Below are 24,886 nucleotides of genomic sequence, written 5' to 3'. Positions count from 1 at the left end.
TTTACATATATGTATTTATTATTTACAATATAAAAGCATGTACACTATGGTATATGTCGCCAACCGAGGCGAGGCGTGGATCGGGTGGATCAGGTTTACACGAGAAGAACGCGAGTCCGGCAAGTGGATTTCCTGAAAACAGACAAACGTTTGCGCTGAATGTAAATATATTTCGTGTCATATGCGTATTCAAGTACTAACCCGATTACGAGTAGACATTCACGAAAGTAAAATTACTTTGCTAATTGAGGTCACAGATTGGCATCCGCTCCTGCCGCTAACAGGGCCTTCACCACGTCCAGGTGACCCCCTCGCAGCGCATACACCAGGGCTGTCCGACCTGCGACCGAGGACATACATCAGTGCAGTCAGACGTGCGAGTAGTTAGATCTGTAATCGGCCAAGGAGAGGATGGGTTACCTTTGCTATCCGATCGGCCGACCGCAGCTCCCGCTGCCAGTAGTACGTCGACTGCCTCCGAGTTTCCCTCCTTGGCAGCCACCATCAGCGGAGAAATACCTGCTACAGAGAATACATATTCAACCCCACTAGAGCCCAAACCATCCTCACGAGGGGGGGTCAAAAAGTTCGCGGAATGGCGGGGTTGGCGAGGGTGAGTTACTCATCCAGGTAGGCGCTAATTGAGTGACTCATTGTTAGTATATATACCAAGTTTCAGCCTAATCCGGTCATTAGCTTTTGAGTTATCAACGAGTAAACAAGTCAATCGGGAAGAAACTAGCCACTATGGAGAAAATTGAATATCGCGCCGTCATTAAGATTCTCACCAAACAAGGAAAGACACCTCAAACCATTTTTCGAGAGATGTTGGCTGTTTATGGGGACTCCGCTCCTGGGAAACCATGATTTATAAATGGCACGCCCTTTTCAAACGAGGGAGGGACTCCATTGAAGACGACCCCCGACCTGGACGGCCGATTGAGGCTACCACGCCAGAAATAATCGAAAAAGCTGTATTAGAAGATGCCCGGCTAAAGAAAACACAGCTTGCGGCATTAGTTGGAGTGTCAGAAACAACCATTTTAAACATCCTACATCAACACCTTGGCATGACTAAATGTTTCATTTCGTTATCCTTCCCTGTCATTCCGCGAACTTCTTGACCTCCCCTCGTATATACAACTCTCTGAATCCGAGTAATAGGGTTTTCAATCGTGGGTAGAATGGTGATCGTCACATGCCCAAACCATCTCCACCCACCTTCCTTAGTTAGCTGGATAATGCTTATCTCAGCCTTGCCCCATTCCTCGTATCACCATCGGAACATCTACCGAGAGATTCATTCCGACTGCATTCAGTCTACTCTCATCCTTCTATGCTCCACTTCCATACATTACCGGGACAGTGCTGCTTAGCTTTCCCTGATGGGGTTTTATTTGATAACACTGAATTCAGGGCACCATTCACTCTCCTTTCTATATATTTATCCATATGAAATGATCCTAATGTTCCTTGTTTGGGAATCCGCTGTAGAGTATGATATTTGTCCATCATATTTGTTATGGTGATGATTTAGTATCTCGCACTTAACAACAAGACTCAGTACCCGTGTCTTGGCGGTGTTGCTGCAGGGTTTCCAGGGAGAGGGCTGAGCCAGCTCGGGCAGTCAGGGCCTCCTCCAGCTCCTTAACTTTCTGCTCCAATGGTGCAATGTGTTGCAACATCTCCCGTTCTGAGGAACAAATAGTAAGTCACTTGTTATATCTTGTCTGCGGTTGGAAAGCTGTCTTCGTATATATAAACTTATTTATGAAGATCCTGAATCAGTACCCGTGTCTTGGCGGTGTTGCTGCGGGGTTTCCAGGGAGAGGGCTGAGCCAGCTCGGGCAGTCAGGGCCTCCTCCAGCTCCTTAACTTTCTGCTCCAATGGTGCAATGTGTTGCAACATCTCCCGTTCTGAGGAACAAATAGTAAGTCACTTGTTGTATCTTGTCTGCGGTTGGAAAGCTGTCTTCGTATATATAAACTTATTTATGAAGATCCTGAATCAGTACCCGTGTCTTGGCGGTGTTGCTGCAGGGTTTCGGCGTGTTCAGCTTGCACCCTTTCCAGGGACAGAGCGGAGCTGCTAGGAGCGGCTCGGGCAGTCAGGGCGTCCTCCAGCTCCTTAACTTTCTGCTCCAACTCGGCCGTCTTGCGTTCTGAGGATCAAACAGTAAGTCACTTGTCATCTCTCGTCTGCAGGTTGGAAAGCTGTCTTGGTGTGTGTGATTCTGAATCAGTACCTGTATCTTGGCGGTGTTGCTGCAGGGTTTCGGCGTGTTCAGCTTGCACCCTTTCCAGGGACAGAGTAAGGGCAGTCAGAGCGTCCTCCAGCTCCTTAACTTTCGGCTCCAATGGTGCAGTGTGTTGCAACACCGTCCGTTCTGAGGAACAAATAGTAAGTCGGTATAGTGGGATCGCCAGCTGAGCCTCCTGTCCGCAGGTCGGGAGCAGTCTGTAGGGAAGGGAGAGAGGAAGGACAAGAAACATATGGAAAATACTTAATACGTCATATTTCTTACTCCTCATCTTATTTAGTCACCTATTTTTCCAGTTTAATGTGATTACAATTAGCTTCAAACCATAAAGTACATTGCATTATATTTTATACCCACGCACAGGATGTGCCTAAATATTTATAAAATAGTGTGATGATGTTAAGGAAAAATTACAAATAAAATAATGATAAAGCCAGTTGGACTAGGTCTCTACTTTACGGTCTCCTATTAACAGACTTCACACTGCATGTCTGGAAAGGCAATATTAACAAGTGATTGGTCATTTAGACCTGCATGCTAGTATCGTTAGAAGGACTAGAGTGAGGGCAGACCGAGAACGCGTGTGATTAGTATATTGCGCAGTGTTAGCGGGTGAATAGTGCTATGCTGGTGGTGTATAGAGAGGCGGTAGACACAAACCTAGCTACTCACCGAGGGAGTGCCAACACCAACATGCTTTATATTCATCACTTTAAAATGACACAATCTTTGCACGATACAACATTAGCTATATCCATAACACGTTCAGTCCAGCAGATATTAGGAAGAGTCCTCTACTTATTTCCTGTAAAATGTCGCCTCATTTTCGGGAACGGTATTTACTTCTTATGTTTTATTTTGTAGCGTGCACACATCTACTAGTAAATATATTAGTCTAGATTCAAGTAGGTACTTGTTGTGGGTATACTTATGTGAAAGTGTATGGTTAGTAGGAAATGTTTACATTCCACTGGTTGTGAATACATTTACTGGCTTATACTTACTGCCTATTTCCAACTCCAGACAAGCTACTACTTCCTTGCGATCATTACTTTTAGCCCAGTCGAGTGGTGTTTCACCTAAAAACATTGAAAATTATAAAATAGTTTCACAAGAGCTGAGCTTGTATGTACATTAAGCCTGGATACCCTCGGCATCTTGGTGCGGAATGAAGGTAGAAAGACAGAAATGACTTGTTCACTGGGAGACATTGAATCGTGTAAGTACATACATAACATAATGGGGGTAATATGAACAATGTGCATTATTCGTATGGGTATTATTATACCAATGTTCCCATCCGTGAATGTTTTCACTATATTCACACCTATCCGCTACACAGCGAAGCGTGTTTTTTGTGTGTGAAGTTGAAGGTACCTCCTGAAACGCACCAATGCGTGCAACCCGTAGTCAATAGGTTAATCGTGGGTAGAATTGGCGAATGTTGCACGTGTGCACGGCGATCACTCAACCAGCCCATGACAGCTCACAAGCCCTGTAATTGAGCGCCCAGAGCGACGGCACAGTGAGTCTGATCTATCATGTATTTAGTGTCTATGTTAGAATTGCTAAGGTTTTAAATAGTATATCTATAAACAAATGTTAACAAAACATTATGCATGAATAAACTATAAAACTCTCCTCCGCGACTACCGGTTTCGGAATAACCATTTCATCATCAGGTCAACTGAATAAGTAGAGCATTTAAGTGGTATTACACAAAGCGAATGATGAATGATAAGGAGAGTGTTATATTACCATACCACAAAGTTAACAATGCTTTTAATATTCAAAATATATTTTTAAAAATATATATTTTAAATCAGTTGTAATTGCTGGTGCATAAAGGTCTTTATGCGCCGTTTGCAAATAAATGTATATTTCCGTTTCTGCTAGTTAGTGATGATTCATGTAACCTATATACCATGGTGTCCTGTATGTACATTGCGTGTGTTGGGCATATTACTACTGCTACTACTAGTTACACTTACCATCATTAGTTTGCAGATCTACTGGAGCCCCCTCCTGCAGGAGTGCCCGTACTACCGGGAGGTGGCCCCCCCATGCTGCCAGGTGTAGTGCAGTGGCCCCTGTAACGGAGGATGTACTGTATATACAGGGTGTACGGCCAGCGCGAGGCCATGTAGCAGGACCCCACTACCTATCCCAGTAACCTCCCCAGTGTGTTATAGTCACCAATAGTTTACCTTTAATTATGTATTTATTGGACAATTCATCTAGCGCCGTTTTCAAGAGAAATCACTCGAAGGGCTAGGGGAAGTTGAACTTATTTTTCAGATCATTTTATAAAACATAATTGTCAATTACTTTTTTTACGTTTTGAAAAAATTAAATGTGAACAACAGTGTGTCCAAATACTTGTTCACAAATCTAGATTATCTCCAATTATAGGAGTTATTTATCATACTATTGTTTACATCTCAACATAGATGAAGAAGAACACGAAAGTCTGGGCATTTACGGGGCCTTCGACCGTCGTAGGCTTGTTTTAAGCGATCACTTTACTCGCGAGTAACATTCACAAATTCTACCCATGATTGACAATCACACTAATGAAATTCTAGGAACTTATATAAATGATCCAATTTTGAAACATTGTACAAGAATGACTAGAATTTTCACTAGTGACATCTATTGGTAAGACGAAGAACCTTTTTTACTGAGCAGAAACTCTTATATTAGTATGTGAGGTCCGAGTCCTGGAGAAACCCCAGAAAATATCCTTTTTATTATTTTAGCTAATACATAATTGGAATTGGTGAATGGGAGACAGTTAATGCTAGAAAATGTTTAATTTATTTCATTATCAACATTTTAAAAATAATTTAGAAACTGACAGATACTGGATTATTCACCATATGCATGATATCAATTATTCCAAATAAGATGTATATCTGAGCATCCCAGGGCTTACGACCTGGCATTTGGCTGACTCAAGTGATCACTTTATGTATGTGCATTCATACCCCCCTCTTTATAGAGGGATTAGCCTCCTGCGAAGTCGATTTCCAGCTGTTAATCCATCTCTATGGTGGTCTGACCGCGAGTCGTCTACCTTGGGGTTGGCTATGCGGTGCAAAAAAAAACCCAAATATTGTTTTACCGTATATACAAACTTTTAAACATATCGGAAATCATCATATGTATCCGGATCGACTTTGAAATGTTGATATTTTGTTTTTTAGTTTAATTTTTGCAGTAAGGCTAAAAGATAAAAAAAAATAATGATAAAGATAAACAAAATTGAGTCTTTAGTAGATTAAATAATCAGTGCTTGATTTAACATTTAATATATAAAAGGTCTTTATGCGCCGTTTGCAAATAAATGTATATTTCCGTTTCTGCTAGTTAGTGATGATTCATGTAACCTATATACCATGGTGTCCTGTATGTACATTGCGTGTGTTGGGCATATTACTACTGCTACTACTAGTTACACTTACCCCACTTAGCTTGCAGATCTACTGCAGCCCCCTCCTGCAGGAGTGCCCGTACTACCGGGAGGTGGCCCTCAGATGCTGCACAGTGTAGTGCAGTTCTCCCTGTAACGGAGGATGTACTGTATATACAGGGTGTACGGCCAGCGCGAGGCCATGTAGCAGGACCCCACTACCTATCCCAGTAACCTTTCAAGCATTTAATTACTTTCTTGCATTTAATTATTTATTTATTGTATAATTAATTTATATTGCGCCGTTTTTGTGAGAAATCACTTGAAGGGCATAACTAAATACTTATTTTCACATCATTTTATGAAATATAATTATACATTAGTTTTTTTTTCTTCTTTTCTATAACATTTTTAAAAAATACATTTGAATTATAATATAATAAGGACATTTTCTATTCTGTATGAGTTCTCTACCTCGTCAGCAAGAAGATTTGTAAATTTCGAATAGAAACCTTGCTGGAATACAATGTTTAATTTGTGTTTATTGTTCTAAGTCAATGACATATACGGTGGAATATTTGTAGCAATTTTAAACATTAAAAAAAAACATTTATTATTACATAAAATTATTATATGTTACCTAATTTTGTTAACATCCTGGTTTGACATCTCTAAAGGTGTAAAACAGGGATGTGTAATGTCGCCTTGGCTGTTTAATCTATACATGGATAACTGCATGTAAGAGCTGAAAGGTTTAAATATTGGAGCTAGAATGAATAATTTGACCGTTTGTTGCCTTTTATATGCTGACGACGCTGTTCTTCTTGCCGATAGCAAAGAAGACCTGCAAACGTTGGTGACAAAAGTGTATAATGTGTGCAAGGAAAGTGATTTATTGATGAATGTTAGCAAATCCAAAATCATGGTTTTTGAAAGAGATGAATGTAGATCTGAGTGTGAAATATTGGTAAATGGGGAGATTTAGGAACAGGTAGATGATTTCATATATTTGGGTAGTATGTTTTCTAGGGATGGAAAGATTGATAGACATAGAAAGGAGAGTGAATGCTGGGAACAGAGTGAATGGTGCACTAAAATCAGTTTTAGCAAATAAAAATCTATCAGCGGAAGCTAAACTGGCAGTACACAATGGAGTTCTGGTTCCAACCCTTATGTATGGAAGCGAAGCATGGAGTTGGCAAAAGAAGGATGAAAGCAGACTGAATGCAGTCGAAATGCGATCGCTCAGACGAATGTGTGGCAAAACGATGTTTGATAGATGTTCGAATGATGAAATAAGGAAAGAATGTAAGGCTGAGATAAGCATTATCGATAAAATTAAGAAAGGTGTGTTGAGATGGTTTGGACATGTGGAGCGTATGAGTGAAGAAAGAACGGTTAAACAAATTTATGAGGCGAATGTAGTTGGAAAAAGAAGCAGAGGACGACCGAGGAAAACTTGGCACAATCAGGTATGTCAAATACTTGAAAGCGGCCGGGTCAGGAGTCGTAATAATCGTCGGGTATGTATGAGGAGATGCATGAATGTAGAAGAGGCAAAGAATGTTTGCAAAGACCGAGTGGTTTGGCGTTCGATTCTCTCTGCCTACCCCTGCGGGGAAGCGGCGTGATGGTTAGTTAGTTAGTTAATTTTGTTACAATTTGAGCTTTACACGAAGCGAGGCCGACGGTATTCAGTATTCTAGCCATCGGACCGGGGACCCGGAGCGCGGTAACCAAACGCGCTAACCACTGCGCAACGGACACGGAACATTGAAGAAGCTATTAGCGGCGAGTAACTGCCCTCCCAATACCACTGTCCGAGGCACGCAAGTTAGGAACGGCAAATATATATCATCCGGGAATGTGGAGGAACCAAACTAGCTTGCAGGGATAGGTGCCTTAACAGAGCGAACCATCTATTTGTTCCCAGACTTCCATATGGAAGTCTGGCTACTCACGGGGCTTTCCACTTGACATTGGCCGGCAAAGGTAGAATATATACAGTAATATTCTCCCACTTGTATATCATATCGCTTTACTAACATCACCTATTATTGCTACATTCCTCGGTTCACTAGTTCAATAATCTTGGAATATCTTACCAGAACTATCATCTGTCCAGTTTACGTTTATATTATGTTGTTTAAGGAGAGTGTTGACCTTCGCCACATGTCCGTCTCGCGCTGCCTTCAGTAAATCTTGTCCGGACATCTGTAGAAATATAACCAATAAATTATAATAAAAAACAGCCATTCCATCATCAGATTCAACATTCATAAGTAACAAAAAAAACGAAACGGGTCAATTGGCTGTATTGGTCCGCAACGGGAGCGCTATGGGACCAATTCCAGAACGCTGAGGTCCTATTGTCAGGAATGGAAGGCGGACTCGCGTCAATAATACGCACTGGATGCAACGAATAACTTTATTATTCTAAGTTGATATTGCGTAAGCTTGCAACTTTTGACTACCGCAACGAGTGGCGTGAATCGCTTCTAGATAACTGCCCTTAACTGTCCCTGGTGTTACAGTGGGTGGCAGGTTTGTATATCTATCCATAGATTGATAAGGACTCTAATTAAACATGGTCACAAGATGACTTGCACGTAGCTACAAGTGGAATTCCACCTGTTACAGAATCAATATTATGTCGGTTATCAGTCTATGGGATATTTATGTACTAAATTCTAAGGCGAATGGCAGGTCCATTACACAATGAATGTCTCACAGTCTCACGGTGTATTGTTACAACTTGTAGCGCGTGTTCCGGAAGGTTAACAATAAATCAAACTTAGACTAAATATTAGAGGCCGATTCGGGCTCATATTTATTGTGATCACCATCACCATCACCATACGCGCCGCAAACAGGACGGTCGTGCGGAATAAGGATTAATGAACCGTCAAAAGTTGGACAAATAAAAAGGCAATAAAAACGTTCAATCCTTACACGCATCTAGTAAGTTAGATCGGTTACAAATCTTACAAATAAATACAGTAAAAACTCACCCTGACAAGGGAATATTGAATGGCCAAGTCACACACAAGCGTTCACCCGGAGATTATATACTAGAATGCAGCAAAGGTTGAATGCAGACAACGGCTACTCAAATGTCATGTCGATAAGAAATAACTACCCGAACTTTTAGAAGACAGGACTTCCCCCACTAATGGGCAGTAGAAAGGGTTGTCAACCGACGGTTCCAGATTCCCCAGACATTATTTCAATTTACGAACAAAAATACATTTCTATAATAAAATTGCATAAAGTCATGCAAACCATAACTTATGTGTAATTATTATTATAAATTTTGACAGAAAATTTTACTTAAAATCATGGACTTCGACCCCTTCCTTTTTATGTTTATAACATATAATTTTGTCTAGCCTCCCACAAGTCTGACGATGTCGGTAACGACGGAACACGGTCACGGGTCAAACAAAATATATGTGGAAAAATTGTATAGTTGTTATTTTATTATATAAAAAAAATATATAAGTAATATTTTAAAGTCGATCTGGAGGCAAAAGATGATGTCCGATATTCATTGTTGTGTGGTCATGGGGGGAGAGGAACAGTAGAAGATTGCAAGTACGTTGGTTTATTCCAAAGGGTATTTTTTATGGTTTATTTTTAAACTGCAACATTCTTTACACAGACTGTCAATGATAGTTGACACTTGAATTGTAGTCAGTACGTTTTGCCATTTGCAAGAGTCGAAACTGCGTGACGATTATGCGAGTCGAGGTTTGTTGAATGGGTCGAAAACAATATTCAGCTTGATCCTCTTTTCCAAGGCAAAATGTCACTAAGCGGAATTGTCGAATTTCGAGTGGAGAAAACCCAGAAGCCTTTGTCGAGACGCCCTTACATCCGATAAAAGTCACTGCTTGGTGTGCTTTATGGGCAGGCGAAATCATAGGCCCGGTTTTTTTTATAGGCGATGCCGGCCAGAATGCTACGGCCAATGGAGAGCGCTACAGAACCACGATTACTGACTTCTTCGTGCCTCAGCTGAATGGCATTGGTGCGATACATCCTCTGCAATACTTCCTTATACCCAACAGGTATTACACATTTACCCACAACTTGCAACTGCTAGTTGTCAAAACTTAGTAATTTCCTTTGATCGTTGGATAATTTATGATTTTTAAATATTTTTTGGTACCACAGAAACAGACGCGCCAGTATCCAATAAAAATTTTAACTCTCTACTATTTTTATTCACAATTATCTGAAAACTGTATCATTTATAGTTCTGTTCTATCTGTTCCATGTTATTTCCCGATATCGCCTTTAAATTCTCGCTTTTATTCTTAGAAAAATTACAATTACTTTAAAATGTCCCGGTTTAGCACGCCTGTAGCATTTATTTACACTTACACGACAAACTACTCGTATACCTGACCTGAAACATTTGTGACAATCATTTTTATTTCTTACCGCCAACCGAACTTTTCGGCTGAGTTTCGAATTGTCAACCCGTTCCTGACTGATGATGATTCCTTTTTTATTTTTAAAACTGTTGACTTTTGAATTAATTTTTTGATTAAATTCAGAACGATTCTTTAATTTAAATGTTTGATCGTTGACGCCATTTCAATGCATTTTTGAAAACTCAAAGCGTTCCCTTCATGAAATAAATGTTCTTTCGGCCTACATCCCTTTAAACCCATTTTGAAATACCTATTAGACTTGCATATAATCTAGATCCAAATTGGCAGTTAGTACTTTTCGATTTTAATCTTACAGATAAAATTTTCATCCTGGCTCATCATGAACGCCAATCAAAGTGCTATATAAAATTTTTCTCTCACGCGATGTGAATATATTTCCAAAACTAACTTCCGTTATGATTTATGTGTAAACCTTATACTAACGAAAAAGCTGAACTTGAAAGATTCAATAGAAGTGAGCGCTTTCTGTTGGCGTTAAAATCACCATTTCGTACGAAGAATTGCAGAAGACGACCTCTTAATTGTTCCCAGACATCCGATCCGCGATGAAAGGGTTTGATTTGTGCCTAATGCATAGCCATCGGTCGATAGCAGCTCTAGTACTTGCATACAATGGCACGCGTGCACACCAACACGGGCTACCCGCACAATACTTTTTTTGAAAGAGAAATATTTGTTATTTTATTATTTACACAAATATATCAATTTCATACTATTTTTGTGAGCCTAAGTGGCTCATTATTAGAAATAGGTATAAAAATCCACTGAATGATTGGTAACCAAAGGGTTTGTGAATAAATAGGTATTCTGGGGATGTGTAGGTACCTTGAATAGTCTATGCTCGTTTTACTGTTTACATAGATTTTACGTTTATTTCTTCTATGTCCGTGGTTTTTCGTCTGACACTGACAGTTGCCTCGACAGTCCGCAATCCGATTCGATTATCAATCATACCATTATTAAATGTAATATACAAATTTTTAGGACGCCGAGACTTAAAAGCGAAAAGGAGTAAGCGATTTGAAGGTATGAAAAGAGCATTTTCAGGATATACTAGTTGATTCGCCGGGAATGTCAATTTGTTATCGAAACATCGGCAGAAGTGATATTTGTCTACACCCAAGTAACTTCACTGCTAACTAAGATGCAATGAAATGTATAAACTCATACCTGTAGCGAGATAGCGAGTGTTTTTGCCTAGAATTTTCACTCATGAATTACATGAAATTATAGTAAGTTTAAACATAAAGAGTAAATCCACTCACGAGTGGACCAAGGCTATAAAACTTAAAAAGTTCGAGTAGGGTTATGATAAGCGGTGCTGCATAAGCCGTAGCTAGATAAATGCCGGTATGTAGTGTAGTATGGAGTGTAGCTGTGCTCAGCGGTCCGTGAATTTTTAACCAAAATAAATCATTTTTAAATCTTATTTTTATAACTTAAAAACATTACACCTTGAAAAGATATTTAAATAACTTACCAAATGTATTCAATATGCGATTTATTTGCTTCCCTGAAAATGTCAGGGTTGTCACAACTTGTCACATATGTCGCTCACTCCTTTCAAGAACGTCATAAATCAAAATACTTCATTTTTCAGGAGAACGTTTTTAAAGTTTAAAAATATAATGCGCGGGTAAATATTAAGTTTAAAATATGCCTCTTTTGCTGGGATATAGTACTGTGGTTTCTAGTTGAATACCACTTTAATTTATCAGAAGGGAAGCAAGATGAAAGCGGATTGCTTTTAACACAAATTTATTCAGTTCTATAAAATTACAATCAAGAAAATACTTAAGAATAATCGCGTGATTCTAATATGAGAACAGTTGAAATACGTGTCGATCTGAGGACGGGCGGCGGCGAAGTGTGACGAGCTAGTTTCCGCTCGTTGCGGGCTCCGTGGTGTGTTCGTTATTTCACTCGATTTGAGTTGCCATTGTAGATGTGTGGGTTGCCACAGTACATTTTCTGGGCATTCCAAAAACATGCACAACTGAAAATTTACGATTTTTTATTTATGACGTTCTTGAAACGAGTGAGCGATATGTATGATACAGAGGCTCAAAGACAAGCGAGAAAACTTATGACTCTCATAAATTAAACCCTGAAGAGGGCAACAGGTTGTTGCCGAAACTAGTTGGTTTATAAAAATGTGAGTGGATCAGAACACAAAGTGTTTTTATTTCTCGAAATAATATATTAATATGATCCACAAAGTTAATGCTTTCAATATTCAAAACATCGCATTTTTTTGATCAGAGTAGATGATCGGTTATGAGAAAAAATGGTCAAAGTGGAAAACGGTTAATGGGAAATGTGAGTCTACTTAGCTGAGCGCAGGCAATCAATATTTTCACAAAACTAGACTTTTTTTCTGCGGCACACCAACTAATCAGCGCGGTACACCAGTGTGCCGCGGCACACACGCGACGGAACAATGCTCTAGAACACGGGTGGCCAACCCGCGACCCGACGCCCTTACGCGCGGCCCGCGGTCATGTATGAAGAATGTAATTTAAATCAGTGATATATTTGTAATACACGGTTTATTACATCAACAAAATTTATGGCCTCAAGTATTATCTTTGTTATTAGTTGAGGAACCAGCGCATCGCAAGGGTCGAGGGTCTCAAGTACTTGGGAGTGTACGCGACTGAAAATGGCAGCCTTCAAAAGGAACTGGCAGTGCGATCAGGACTCGCAGGGTCCGCATTTAACAGTATGAAGGCTGTCTGGAGATCGGGTTTATACTCGGTGAAGACCAAATGCCGCCTATACAATGCCTGCATCGCTCCTGTTCTCTTATACGGCTGTGAAACATGCCACCTTACAAGGGCCCAGAGCAGCCGTGTACTAAGCTTTGAGAATAGGTGTTTGCCGAGAATTTTAGGTGGTTTGACTTTGTGAGGAATGAAGAGATAAGGCGTAGGACGCAGCAAATCTTGGTCACAACTGTCGTCAAGAAAAGGCGATTCAGTCAGCTTGGCCATGTACTCCGCATGCCCCCCGAGAGCCGCCATCAAGCTCGCCTCTTTTACGAGGCATCAGGTTCGCGCCGCCCAGGACGACCGCTGCTGACAATTCGTCGGCAGCTCTCGTCAGAACTTCGGGCCGCGGATCTGACTTGGGAGGATGCGAGGGAGCTGGCAGCCGACAGAAAAGCCTGGAGACAGTTTGTGGACTCCATACGCTCCACCTAGGGAGCGGATATGGTTTAATTGATGGAAGTATTATCTATAAGTATTATGTAAGTTGTGCATGTTGTTATAAAAGTACTGAACAGTATTAGTTCAGTCGGTCTTCAGCATTTCCAATTTGAAGAAATCTCAAAAAATCTCGTGTGGAGTTAGATAGTTACATAGTAAGGTGTTGTTACTACTACTACTACTACTACCATCACGTAGGCAGAGAGGATGGAACGCCACACTCTTCTGTCCTGACATACACTCCTCGCCTCCTTCACATCCATACATCTAGTCATACATGCCCTCCGATCGCGCAGACTTTTGACACCGCCAGATTTTAGGTTCTGATTGATCTGATCGTGCCAAGTCTTTTTCGGTCGTCCACGTTTTGTTTTCCCTCTCACATTCGCCACATATATTTTCTTAGTCATTCTCTCGCTATCCATTCGCTCCACGTGTCCATACCACCGTAAAGAACTCTTCCTAATCTTTTCAATTATTCCTCGTTCAGCCTTACATTCCTTTCTTATATCGTCGTTTTTAATTCTGTCATACAATGATTTTCCACACATTCGTCTGAGGGAGCGCATTTCATTCATAATATTCATAATAATCATTCCAAATATTTGAAGTTTTGTTGAAGCCCTGTAAATACACAGACTTCCATATTCTTCTTCGTCTATGTTGAGATGTCTAAAAAAGCTGATTTAGACGACAAAACAAACTAACAATGCTATAGTTTAAGACCATCGACGTGTAAAACTATGTAAATAATGTTATAATATTTAAGGAACATCTGAAATACAATACATAGAAAAAATATAGAATAATAATAATAATAGTTATTATAATTAAGGTTGTACTATATACATATATATATATATATATATATATATATATATATATATATATATATATATATATATATATATATATATATATATATATATATTTATTTATTTATTTATTTTCATAAAACATAGATACATTCAATATACATATTCATTTCAAATACACATTTATTATACATATTACGGCTCTTTAGGCATGGCCTGTGTTGAGCCGAATACTAACATGGTAATACAAAGTTTATTTATATATTTTTTTTTAATTTTTAATATATATATATATTTTTTTTAATGATTAGATTATAAACATAACATACAGGAGATACAAAAATAATTTATGTTTTAAGGTTTTTCAATATGATAATTACACCTGGACTTTAATTAATTCACTTTCCACCTTGTCCCTTCCAATGTTAAGTAACCATCGACGGACACTGTTCTTAAAGACCCGATCACTCCTGGAAATCTTAATGGTTTCGGGCAGCAAATTAAATATTTTTGGAGCGAAAATTATTATTTTTAAATTAATTATTTTTTACATATATACATATGTAGCGAATGTGGAGGACATGTGGAGCGAATGGATAACGAGAGAATGACTAAGAAAATATATGTGGCGAATGTGAGAGGGAAAACAGAACGAGGACCTCCGAAAAAGACTTGGCACGATCAGATCAATCAGAACCTAAAATCTGGCGGTGTCAAAAGTCTGCGTAATCGGAGGGCACGTATGACTAGATGTGTGGATGTGAAGGAGTGTATGTCAGGACAGAAGAGTGTGGCGTTCCATCCTCTCTGCCTACCCCTGTGTGGAAACAGCGCGATGGTAGTAGTAGTAGTAGTGTATATATATATATATTCTTCTTCTTCTCCGTCTTATTCCTCATTGCTGAGGGCTGTGAGCCTTGCAGAAGCAATGACTCTTCTCCAGTTATCCCTTGCCTGCGCTGCACGTAGCGCTCCAACCACCTAGATGCCTGCTGCTGCCTTCATTTGATCGGTCCATCGTGTGGGGATCTTCCTCTCCCTCTCTTTCCCTCCGCCATCCAATCGTAGTTCCTAGCAAATGGACTCAATGAGTCCATTCGCCATATATATATGTATATGTATATATATATATATATATATATATATATATATATATATATATATATATATATATATATATATATATATATATATATATATATATATATATACAATTCAGAACGCGACTGTTTGGACGAGGATTCATTTGTAAATTATGTTTAGAATAAATTCTGTAATTTAATTTCTCTTAATAATATGTATCTTTTATTAACTCCTCTCGATTCAATGAAAAAAATCAACTTCCCCTTGATGTTTAAATTTTAAGAGCGCCACACCACTCTGTCCTCGCAAACATTCTTCGCCTCTTCCACGTTCATGCATCTCCTCATACATACCCGCCGATTGTTACGACTCCTAACCTGACCACTTTCAAGTATTCCAAGTAGGATGTGTAATGTCACCGTGGCTGTTTAACCTATACATGGATAATTGCGTGAAAGAACTGAAAGATTTAAATGTTGGAGCTAGAATGAATGATTTGACTGTCTGTTGCCTTTTGTATGCTGACGACGCTGTTCTTCTTGCCGATAGCAGAGAAGACCTGCAGGTGTTGGTGACAAAAGTGTATAATGTGTGCAAGGAAAGTGATTTATTGATGAATGTTAGCAAATCCAAGATTATGGTTCAATTTATATTATTTATTAATAAATTAGTATGCAAAAACAGTCCAGCACTCAAAAACAGTCCACACTGAGTGTTTGATGATGTCTTAATAAGAGGAAACGCGTCCCATATTATCATATACATATCGCTCACTCCTTTCAAAAACGTCATAAATCAAAAATCAACAATTTTCAGTTGCACATGTTTTCGGAATGCCCAGAAAATGTACTATATCCCAGCAAAAGCGGCATATTTTTAACTTAATATTTACCTACTGTTTTAACAGTAGATTTTAAGAAATAGTGGTATTTACTAAGTAAAACAATAATTAAGTATGGATAGATTTTACCACAAAGTGACTGCCGAATCAATTAATGAAATTAATATTTACCCGCTACAGGGCAGAAAGTGTTGTTTTTGCATTTTGAAGAAAAGGTATTGTTAAATTGTTTTTTCAAATATACTAAATATTTTTCAAATGGAGAAAAAACCTTTAGCTTTTACCTAAAAAGATCTGTTGCACAGTGAAAAGTTCAACAAGTGGCTTGATATTTATTTTCAATACATTACATTATATTTTTAAACTTTAAAAACGTTCTCCTGAAAAATCATTTTTTGATTTATGACGTTCTTGAAAGGAGTGAGCGATATATGTAAATAAAAGTAGAATTCAATCCAATAACCGTGTTTAATTTGGGATATATTACCCGACAATTCAATTTGGAATTCTACCAACTGTCTGCAGTTACGATAAATAAGTTAGACTAAGTTGCTTTCAAAAAATATTTATCAATTTCTTTACGAAATAAGGTCTTTAATACAACAAACAATTGTTATGTACTTAATAAAGAAACTACTTAAAAATGATGTGTTTCATTGAAAAGATGTAAAAAGAGGGGAGTTGGTGAAAACGTCCCAGCAAAATCAGCAGCACACTATGCGAATACACACACGGAACCCCAAGATCAAACACATCAAAAACACTGAAAAATCAAACAACCCAAAACACATTGTTTAGAAAAACAGTCTTTATCCCTCCCTTCCCGGTGTTGTGTGTCTTGTACACATTGCTTCTAATAACCATAATATTTCTATAAATATAATAAAGACTCGGCTAAGATTTTAGCTATTCCTCCATAACATATTTACGCATTCATTTCAATCTTAGATATTCATTTGAAAGGCCTATCAATGGCAATATGTTTGGTTTATAACACCGTTAAAATGTAGAATATATATATATATATATATATATATATATATATATATATATATATATATATATATACATATTTATGTATATATATAACTAACTAACCATCACGCCGCTTCCCCGCAGGGGCCCGCAGGGGTAGGCAGAGAGAATAGAGCGCCACACCACTCTGTCCTTGCAAACATTCTTCGCCTCTTCCACGTTCATGCATCTCCTCATACATACCCGCCGATTGTTACGACTCCTAACCTGACCACTTTCAAGTATTTGGCATACCTGATCGTGCCATGTTTTTCTCAGTCATCCTCTGCTTCTTTTCCCAATAACATTCGCCTCATAAATTTGTTTTACCGTTCTTTCCTCACTCATTCGTTCTACGTGTCCGAACCATCTCAACACACCTTTCTTAATTTTATCGATAATGCTTATCTCAGCTTTGCATTGCTTCCTTATTTCACTATTCGTACATCTATCATACATCGTTTTGTCGCACATTCTTCTGAGAGATGGCATTTCGACTGCATTCAGTCTACTTTCATCCTTCTATAAATTAATCTCTCAATTAAACAATACCTTTTCTTCAAAATGTAAAAACAACATTTTCTGCCCTGTAGCGGGTAAATATTAAGTTAAAAATTTGCCGCTTTTGCTGGGATATAGTACATTTTCTGGGCATTCCGAAAGCATGCACAACTGAAAATTGACGATTTTTGATTTTTGACGTTCTTGAAAGGAGTGAGCGATATATATATATATATATATATATATATATATATATAATATGCTTATCTTTATACATAAAAAATTTAATGATAAATTACCCAAATATTTTAAGGAGAAAATAATTTTAAACAAAAATTTTCCTGAACATAGTACTAGAAATAAGGATAAAATAAGACAGTCGCAAAATTGTCTATTGTACGAGGGTTTGAAAATGCATGAAGAATGAAAGGAGTCTGAAAGAATGTAAAAAGAAATCCTTTGTTTACTGTGAGAAGATTTTGTGTTAAATGTAATATAAGCTAAGTGTGTGGTTGTCAATAATGGGTAAAATTGGTGAATGTTACACGTGTGTAAAGTGATCACTTAAACCAGCCTATGACGGTCGTCAGCCCCGTAAATGCCCAGACTCCCGTATTCTTCTTCATCTTTGATGAGATGTCAAAAAATAATATGAAAGTAACTCCTGTACTTGGAGATAATCCAGATTTTGTGAACAAGTATTTGGACACACTCAAAATGTTGTAAGCTAAGTAAAGGCGAGGCGTCCGCCTCCGTAGTGTAATGGTCAGCACGCTCGGCTACCGTTCTGGAGGTCTAAGGTTCGATTCCCAGGGGGGGTAAAATAAATATGAGTGATTTTTTCAATGTAATATTTATCAATATTACCCTGGACTGGTACCTGAAGCGGAGGGCTGATCACCTTTCCTTCATGTGTAAACATCAAGATAACACTGCGTTTATATGACGCAGTGCCCTATGCACCATTGGGGTGCGGATAAGGGTTTTATTATGATGAAATAAATGAAATATAGAATATACAGCTACGGTAGGTTCATAGCAGGTAGTAACCCCCCACAGCAGGTACGCGAGCGCCTTGTGGCCAGCGTGTTTACAGGAGTGGGTACTCGTGTTGCAGATGGCAGATGGGTGCTTGATGCTTTCATTGAGAATAAGTAGAGATCCCTGTTTACATATATGTATTTATTATTTACAATATAAAAGCATGTACACTATGGTATATGTCGCCAACCGAGGCGAGGCGTGGATCGGGTGGATCAGGTTTACACGAGAAGAACGCGAGTCCGGCAAGTGGATTTCCTGAAAACAGACAAACGTTTGCGCTGAATGTAAATATATTTCGTGTCATATGCGTATTCAAGTACTAACCCGATTACGAGTAGACATTCACGAAAGTAAAATTACTTTGCTAATTGAGGTCACAGATTGGCATCCGCTCCTGCCGCTAACAGGGCCTTCACCACGTCCAGGTGACCCCCTCGCAGCGCATACACCAGGGCTGTCCGACCTGCGACCGAGGACATACATCAGTGCAGTCAGACGTGCGAGTAGTTAGATCTGTAATCGGCCAAGGAGAGGATGGGTTACCTTTGCTATCCGATCGGCCGACCGCAGCTCCCGCTGCCAGTAGTACGTCGACTGCCTCCGAGTTTCCCTCCTTGGCAGCCACCATCAGCGGAGAAATACCTGCTACAGAGAATACATATTCAACCCCACTAGAGCCCAAACCATCCTCACGAGGGGGGGTCAAAAAGTTCGCGGAATGGCGGGGTTGGCGAGGGTGAGTTACTCATCCAGGTAGGCGCTAATTGAGTGACTCATTGTTAGTATATATACCAAGTTTCAGCCTAATCCGGTCATTAGCTTTTGAGTTATCAACGAGTAAACAAGTCAATCGGGAAGAAACTAGCCACTATGGAGAAAATTGAATATCGCGCCGTCATTAAGATTCTCACCAAACAAGGAAAGACACCTCAAACCATTTTTCGAGAGATGTTGGCTGTTTATGGGGACTCCGCTCCTGGGAAACCATGATTTATAAATGGCACGCCCTTTTCAAACGAGGGAGGGACTCCATTGAAGACGACCCCCGACCTGGACGGCCGATTGAGGCTACCACGCCAGAAATAATCGAAAAAGCTGTATTAGAAGATGCCCGGCTAAAGAAAACACAGCTTGCGGCATTAGTTGGAGTGTCAGAAACAACCATTTTAAACATCCTACATCAACACCTTGGCATGACTAAATGTTTCATTTCGTTATCCTTCCCTGTCATTCCGCGAACTTCTTGACCTCCCCTCGTATATACAACTCTCTGAATCCGAGTAATAGGGTTCTCAATCGTGGGTAGAATGGTGATCGTCACATGCCCAAACCATCTCCACCCACCTTCCTTAGTTAGCTGGATAATGCTTATCTCAGCCTTGCCCCATTCCTCGTATCACCATCGGAACATCTACCGAGAGATTCATTCCGACTGCATTCAGTCTACTCTCATCCTTCTATGCTCCACTTCCATACATTACCGGGACAGTGCTGCTTAGCTTTCCCTGATGGGGTTTTATTTGATGACACTGAATTCAGGGCACCATTCACTCTCCTTTCTATATATTAATCAATATGAAATGATCCTAATGTTCCTTGTTTGGGAATCCGCTGTAGAGTATGATATTTGTCCATCATATTTGTTATGGTGATGATTTAGTATCTCGCACTTAACAACAAGACTCAGTACCCGTGTCCTGGCGGTGTTGCTGCAGGGTTTCCAGGGAGAGGGCTGAGCCAGCTCGGGCAGTCAGGGCCTCCTCCAGCTCCTTAACTTTCTGCTCCAATGGTGCAATGTGTTGCAACATCTCCCGTTCTGAGGAACAAATAGTAAGTCACTTGTTATATCTTGTCTGCGGGTTGGAAAGCTGTCTTCGTACATATAAACTTATTTATGAAGATTCTGAGGCAGTACCCGTGTCTTGGCGGTGTTGCTGCAGGGTTTCGGCGTGTTCAGCTTGCACCCTTTCCAGGGACAGAGCGGAGCTGCTAGGAGCGGCTCGGGCAGTCAGGGCGTCCTCCAGCTCCTTAACTTTCTGCTCCAACTCGGCCGTCTTGCGTTCTGAGGATCAAACAGTAAGTCACTTGTCATCTCTCGTCTGCAGGTTGGAAAGCTGTCTTGGTGTGTGTGATTCTGAATCAGTATCCGTATCTTGGCGGTGTTGCTGCAGGGTTTCGGCGTGTTCAGCTTGCACCCTTTCCAGGGACAGAGTAAGGGCAGTCAGAGCGTCCTCCAGCTCCTTAACTTTCGGCTCCAATGGTGCAGTGTGTTGCAACACCGTCCGTTCTGAGGAACAAATAGTAAGTCGGTATAGTGGGAACGCCAGCCGAGCCTCCTGTCCGCAGGTCGGGAGCAGTCTGTAGGGAAGGGAGAGAGGAAGGACAAGAAACATATGGAAAATACTTAATACGTCATATTTCTTACTCCTCATCTTATTAAATCACCTATTTTTCCAGTTTAATGTGATTACAATTAGCTTCAAACCATAAAGTACATTGCATTATATTTTATACCCACGCACAGGATGTGCCTAAATATTTATAAAATAGTGTGATGATGTAAAGGAAAAATTACAAATAAAATAATGATAAAGGCAGTCGGACTAGGTCTCTACTTTACGGTCTCCTATTAACAGACTTCACACTGCATGTCTGGAAAGGCAATATTAACATTGTTAGTATAACATGCTCTGTGATTGGTCATTTAGACCTGCATGCTAGTATCGTTAGAAGGACTAGAGTGAGGGCAGACCGAGAACGCGTGTGATTAGTATATTGCGCAGTGTTAGCGGGTGAATAGTGCTATGCTGGTGGTGTATAGAGAGGCGGTAGACACAAACCTAGCTACTCACCGAGGGAGTGCAAACACCAACATGCTTTATATTCATCACTTTAAGATGACACATTCTTTGCAGGATACAACATTAGCTATATCCATACCACGTTCAGTCCAGCAGGTATTAGGAAGAGTCCTCTACTTATTTCCTGTAAAACGTCGCCTCATTTTCGGGAACGGTATTTACTTCTTATGTTTTATTTTGTAGCGTGCACACATCTACTAGTAAATATATTAGTCTAGATTCAAGTAGGTACTTGTTGTGGGTATACTTATGTGAAAGTGTATAGTTGGTAGGAAATGTTTACATTCCACTGGTTGTGAATACATTTACTGGCTTATACTTACTGCCTATTTCCAACTCCAGACAAGCTACTACTTCCTTGTGATCATTACTTTTAGCCCAGTCGAGTGGTGTATCACCTAAAAACATTGAAAATTATAAAATAGTTTCACAAGAGCGGAGCTTGTACATTAAGCCTGGACACCCTCGGCATCTTGGTGCGGAATGAAGGTAGAAAGACAGAAATGACTTGTTCACTGGCAGACATTGAATCGTGTAAGTACATACATAACATAATGGTGGTAATATGAACAATGTGCATTATTCGTATGGGGTATTATTCAATGGGTATTATTATACCAATGTTCCCATCCGTGAATGTTTTCACTATATTCACACCTATCCGCTACACAGCGAAGCGTGTTTTTTGTGTGTGAAGTTGAAGGTACCTACTGAAACGCACCAATGCGTGCAACCCGTAGTCAATAGGTTAATCGTGGGTAGAATTGGCGAATGTTGCACGTGTGCACGGCGATCACTCAACCAGCCCATGACAGCTCACAAGCCCTGTAATTGAGCGCCCAGAGCGACGGCACAGTGAGTCTGATCTATCATGTATTTAGTGTCTATGTTAGAATTGCTAAGGTTTTAAATAGTATATCTATAAACAAATGTTAACAAAACATTATGCATGAATAAACTATAAAACTCTCCTCCGCGACTACCGGTTTCGGAATAACCATTTCATCATCAGGTCAACTGAATAAGTAGAGCATTTAAGTGGTATTACACAAAGCGAATGATGAATGATAAGGAGAGTGTTATATTACCATACCACAAAGTTAACAATGCTTTTAATATTCAAAATATATTTTTAATAATATATATATTAAATCAGTTGTAATTGCTGGTGCATAAAGGTCTTTATGCGCCGTTTGCAAATAAATGTATATTTCCGTTTCTGCTAGTTAGTGATGATTCATGTAACCTATATACCATGGTGTCCTGTATGTACATTGCGTGTGTTGGGCATATTACTACTGCTACTACTAGTTACACTTACCTTCCTTAGATTGCAGATCTACTGCAGCCCCCGCCTGCAGGAGTGCCCGTACTACCGGGAGGTGGCCCCCCCCTGCTGCCCAGTGTAGTGCAGTCCACCCTGTAACGGAGGATGTACTGTATATACAGGGTGTACGGCCAGCGCGAGGCCATGTAGCAGGACCCCACTACCTATCCCAGTAACCTCCCCAGTATGTTATAGTCACCAATAGTTTACCTTTAATTATCTTTTTCTTGGATAATTTTGAAATCACTGGAAGGTCAAAAGTAAATACTTATTCTTCACATTATTTCATAAAATAAAAAATAACTAACTAACCATCACTCCGCAGGGGTAGCCAGAGAGAATAGAACGCCACGCCACTCTGTCCTTGCAAAAACTCCTCGCCTCTTCCACGTTCATGCATCTCCTCATCCATACCGCCGATTGTTTCGACTCCTAACCTTGACCCCTTTCAAGCATTTGGCATACTTGATTATGCCAAGTTTTTCTCGGTCTTCCTCTGCTCCTTTATCCAATTACATTCGCCTCGTAAATTTGTTTTACCGTTCTTTCCTCACTCATTCATTCCACATGTCCAAACCATCTCAACACACCATTCTTAATTTGATGGATAATGCTTGTCTCAGCTTTGCATTCCTTCCTCATTTCACTATTCGAACATCTATCTTTTGTCGCACATTCTTCTGAGAGATCGCATTTCGAGTGCATTCAGTCTACTTTCATCCTTCTTTCTCCAACTCCATGTTTCACTTCCATACATTAGGGTCGGAACCAGGACTCAGGACAATTCATAAATTGTATTTATCAATTGTTTTTTTTTCGTCTATTTTATAACGTTTTGTAAAAAATGGATCTGAATTATAATATACTAATAAGATTTTCATTCTGCATAAGTTCTCTACTCGTCAGTAAGAATGTTTGTTAATTTCAAATTGAAACCCTGCTGGAATAAAAATTGTACTTTCTGTATACTGTTCAATGACTGAGATATACGGTGGAACATTTGTAGGAAAACGTTTAAAGAACACGCAATGAACACATTTATTATTACATAAAATTATAAAATACCACCTAATTTTGTTCAAATATAATTGAAATGTCCACAAAGTACACCTCCGTAGTGTAGTGGTCAGCGCGTTTGGCTACCCTGCTGGAGGACCCGGGTTCGATTCCCAAGGGGAGGGGGTTTAAAATAAATATTGGTGATTTTCACTCTCATATTTATTTGAGTAAATAAATAGCAAATTAAATTGGACTACAAAGCACTTTTAAAAATATTCACATTGTGATTCAATTGTCTTTTTTTATCTTTTTAAAATTTTAATTTTCGTTCAAATATCAGACCGTAAAAATTTCATTTAAATCTACATACGATCTGATGATGATATGATTATTCCGAAACCGGTAGTAACGAATGATATTCGTTTGATATAACAAGGCGAAACAATTGTCACAAAATGACTTTTTTATGTGTTTACCAACTGTAAAATGCAACTTATCAGGCTCAAATAATCAGTGGTTGGATTAGCATTTACTACATAAAAGGTCTTTATGCACCGTTTGCAAATAAATGTATATTTCCGTTTCTGCTAGTTAGTGATGATTCATGTAACCTATATACCATGGTGTCCTGTATGTACATTGCGTGTGTTGGGCATATTACTACTGCTACTACTAGTTACACTTACCATCATTATTAGCTTGCAGATCTATTGCAGCCCCCTCCTGCAGGAGTGCCCGTACTACCGGGAGGTGGCCCACACATGCTGCACGGTGTAGTGCAGTCCACCCTGTAACGGAGGATGTACTGTATATACAGGGTGTACGGCCAGCGCGAGGCCATGTAGCAGGACCCCACTACCTATCCCAGTAACCTCCCCAGTGTGTTATAGTCACCAATAGTTTACCTTTAATTATGTATTTATTGGACAATTCATCTAGCGCCGTTTTCAAGAGAAATCACTCGAAGGGCTAGGGGAAGTTGAACTTATTTTTCAGATCATTTTATAAAACATAATTGTCAATTACTTTTTTTACGTTTTGAAAAAATTAAATGTGAAC

General features: G+C 39.5%; 2 protein-coding genes across 2 annotated transcripts in view; both read right to left on the bottom strand.

The window, feature by feature from the left end:
- Positions 1–24,886, bottom strand: part of LOC148303614 (uncharacterized) — a 106,162-nt gene continuing 81,276 nt past the window's right edge. The window contains exons 14-21 of the mRNA XM_088269678.1: positions 20,556–20,702; positions 20,331–20,456; positions 2,016–2,162; positions 1,792–1,917; positions 1,568–1,693; positions 421–522; positions 238–340; positions 1–155 (exon numbers count right to left, since the gene is read on the bottom strand). Of these exons, the coding sequence (XP_088125804.1) occupies positions 252–340; positions 421–522; positions 1,568–1,693; positions 1,792–1,917; positions 2,016–2,162; positions 20,331–20,456; positions 20,556–20,702 (863 nt within the window). The 3' untranslated portion in view covers positions 1–155; positions 238–251. The remainder of the gene's footprint in view (positions 156–237; positions 341–420; positions 523–1,567; positions 1,694–1,791; positions 1,918–2,015; positions 2,163–20,330; positions 20,457–20,555; positions 20,703–24,886) is intronic.
- LOC148303618 (uncharacterized) lies at positions 3,266–9,011 on the bottom strand. The gene is made up of 5 exons (XM_088269679.1): positions 8,685–9,011; positions 7,779–7,887; positions 5,731–5,824; positions 4,253–4,351; positions 3,266–3,340 (listed from the first exon to the last, which is right to left on the bottom strand). Exons 2-4 carry the CDS (start codon positions 7,885–7,887, stop codon positions 4,258–4,260), a joined length of 297 nt encoding a protein of 98 aa, XP_088125805.1. The 5' UTR covers positions 8,685–9,011; the 3' UTR covers positions 3,266–3,340; positions 4,253–4,257.

Source organism: Brachycentrus maculatus, unplaced genomic scaffold (genome assembly GCF_059751285.1).
Source record: "Brachycentrus maculatus isolate JH-2025_06_01 unplaced genomic scaffold, ASM5975128v1 h1tg000360l, whole genome shotgun sequence".
Classification (NCBI taxonomy): Eukaryota; Metazoa; Arthropoda; class Insecta; order Trichoptera; family Brachycentridae; genus Brachycentrus; species Brachycentrus maculatus.
This window is presented reverse-complemented; position numbering and strand designations above follow the sequence as displayed.

Bases quoted from the DNA above. Each gene is read 5' to 3' on its own strand.
- LOC148303618 (XM_088269679.1), bottom strand. From the start codon at position 7,887: ATGTCCGGACAAGATTTACTGAAGGCAGCGCGAGACGGACATGTGGCG. The intron at 5,825-7,778 runs GTAAGATATTCC...CCTCCGTTACAG, and splicing joins CTGGACAGATGATAGTTCTG to GGAGAACTGCACTACACTGT. The intron at 4,352-5,730 runs GTGGGGTAAGTG...CCTCCGTTACAG, and splicing joins GCAGTAGATCTGCAAGCTAA to GGGCCACTGCACTACACCTG.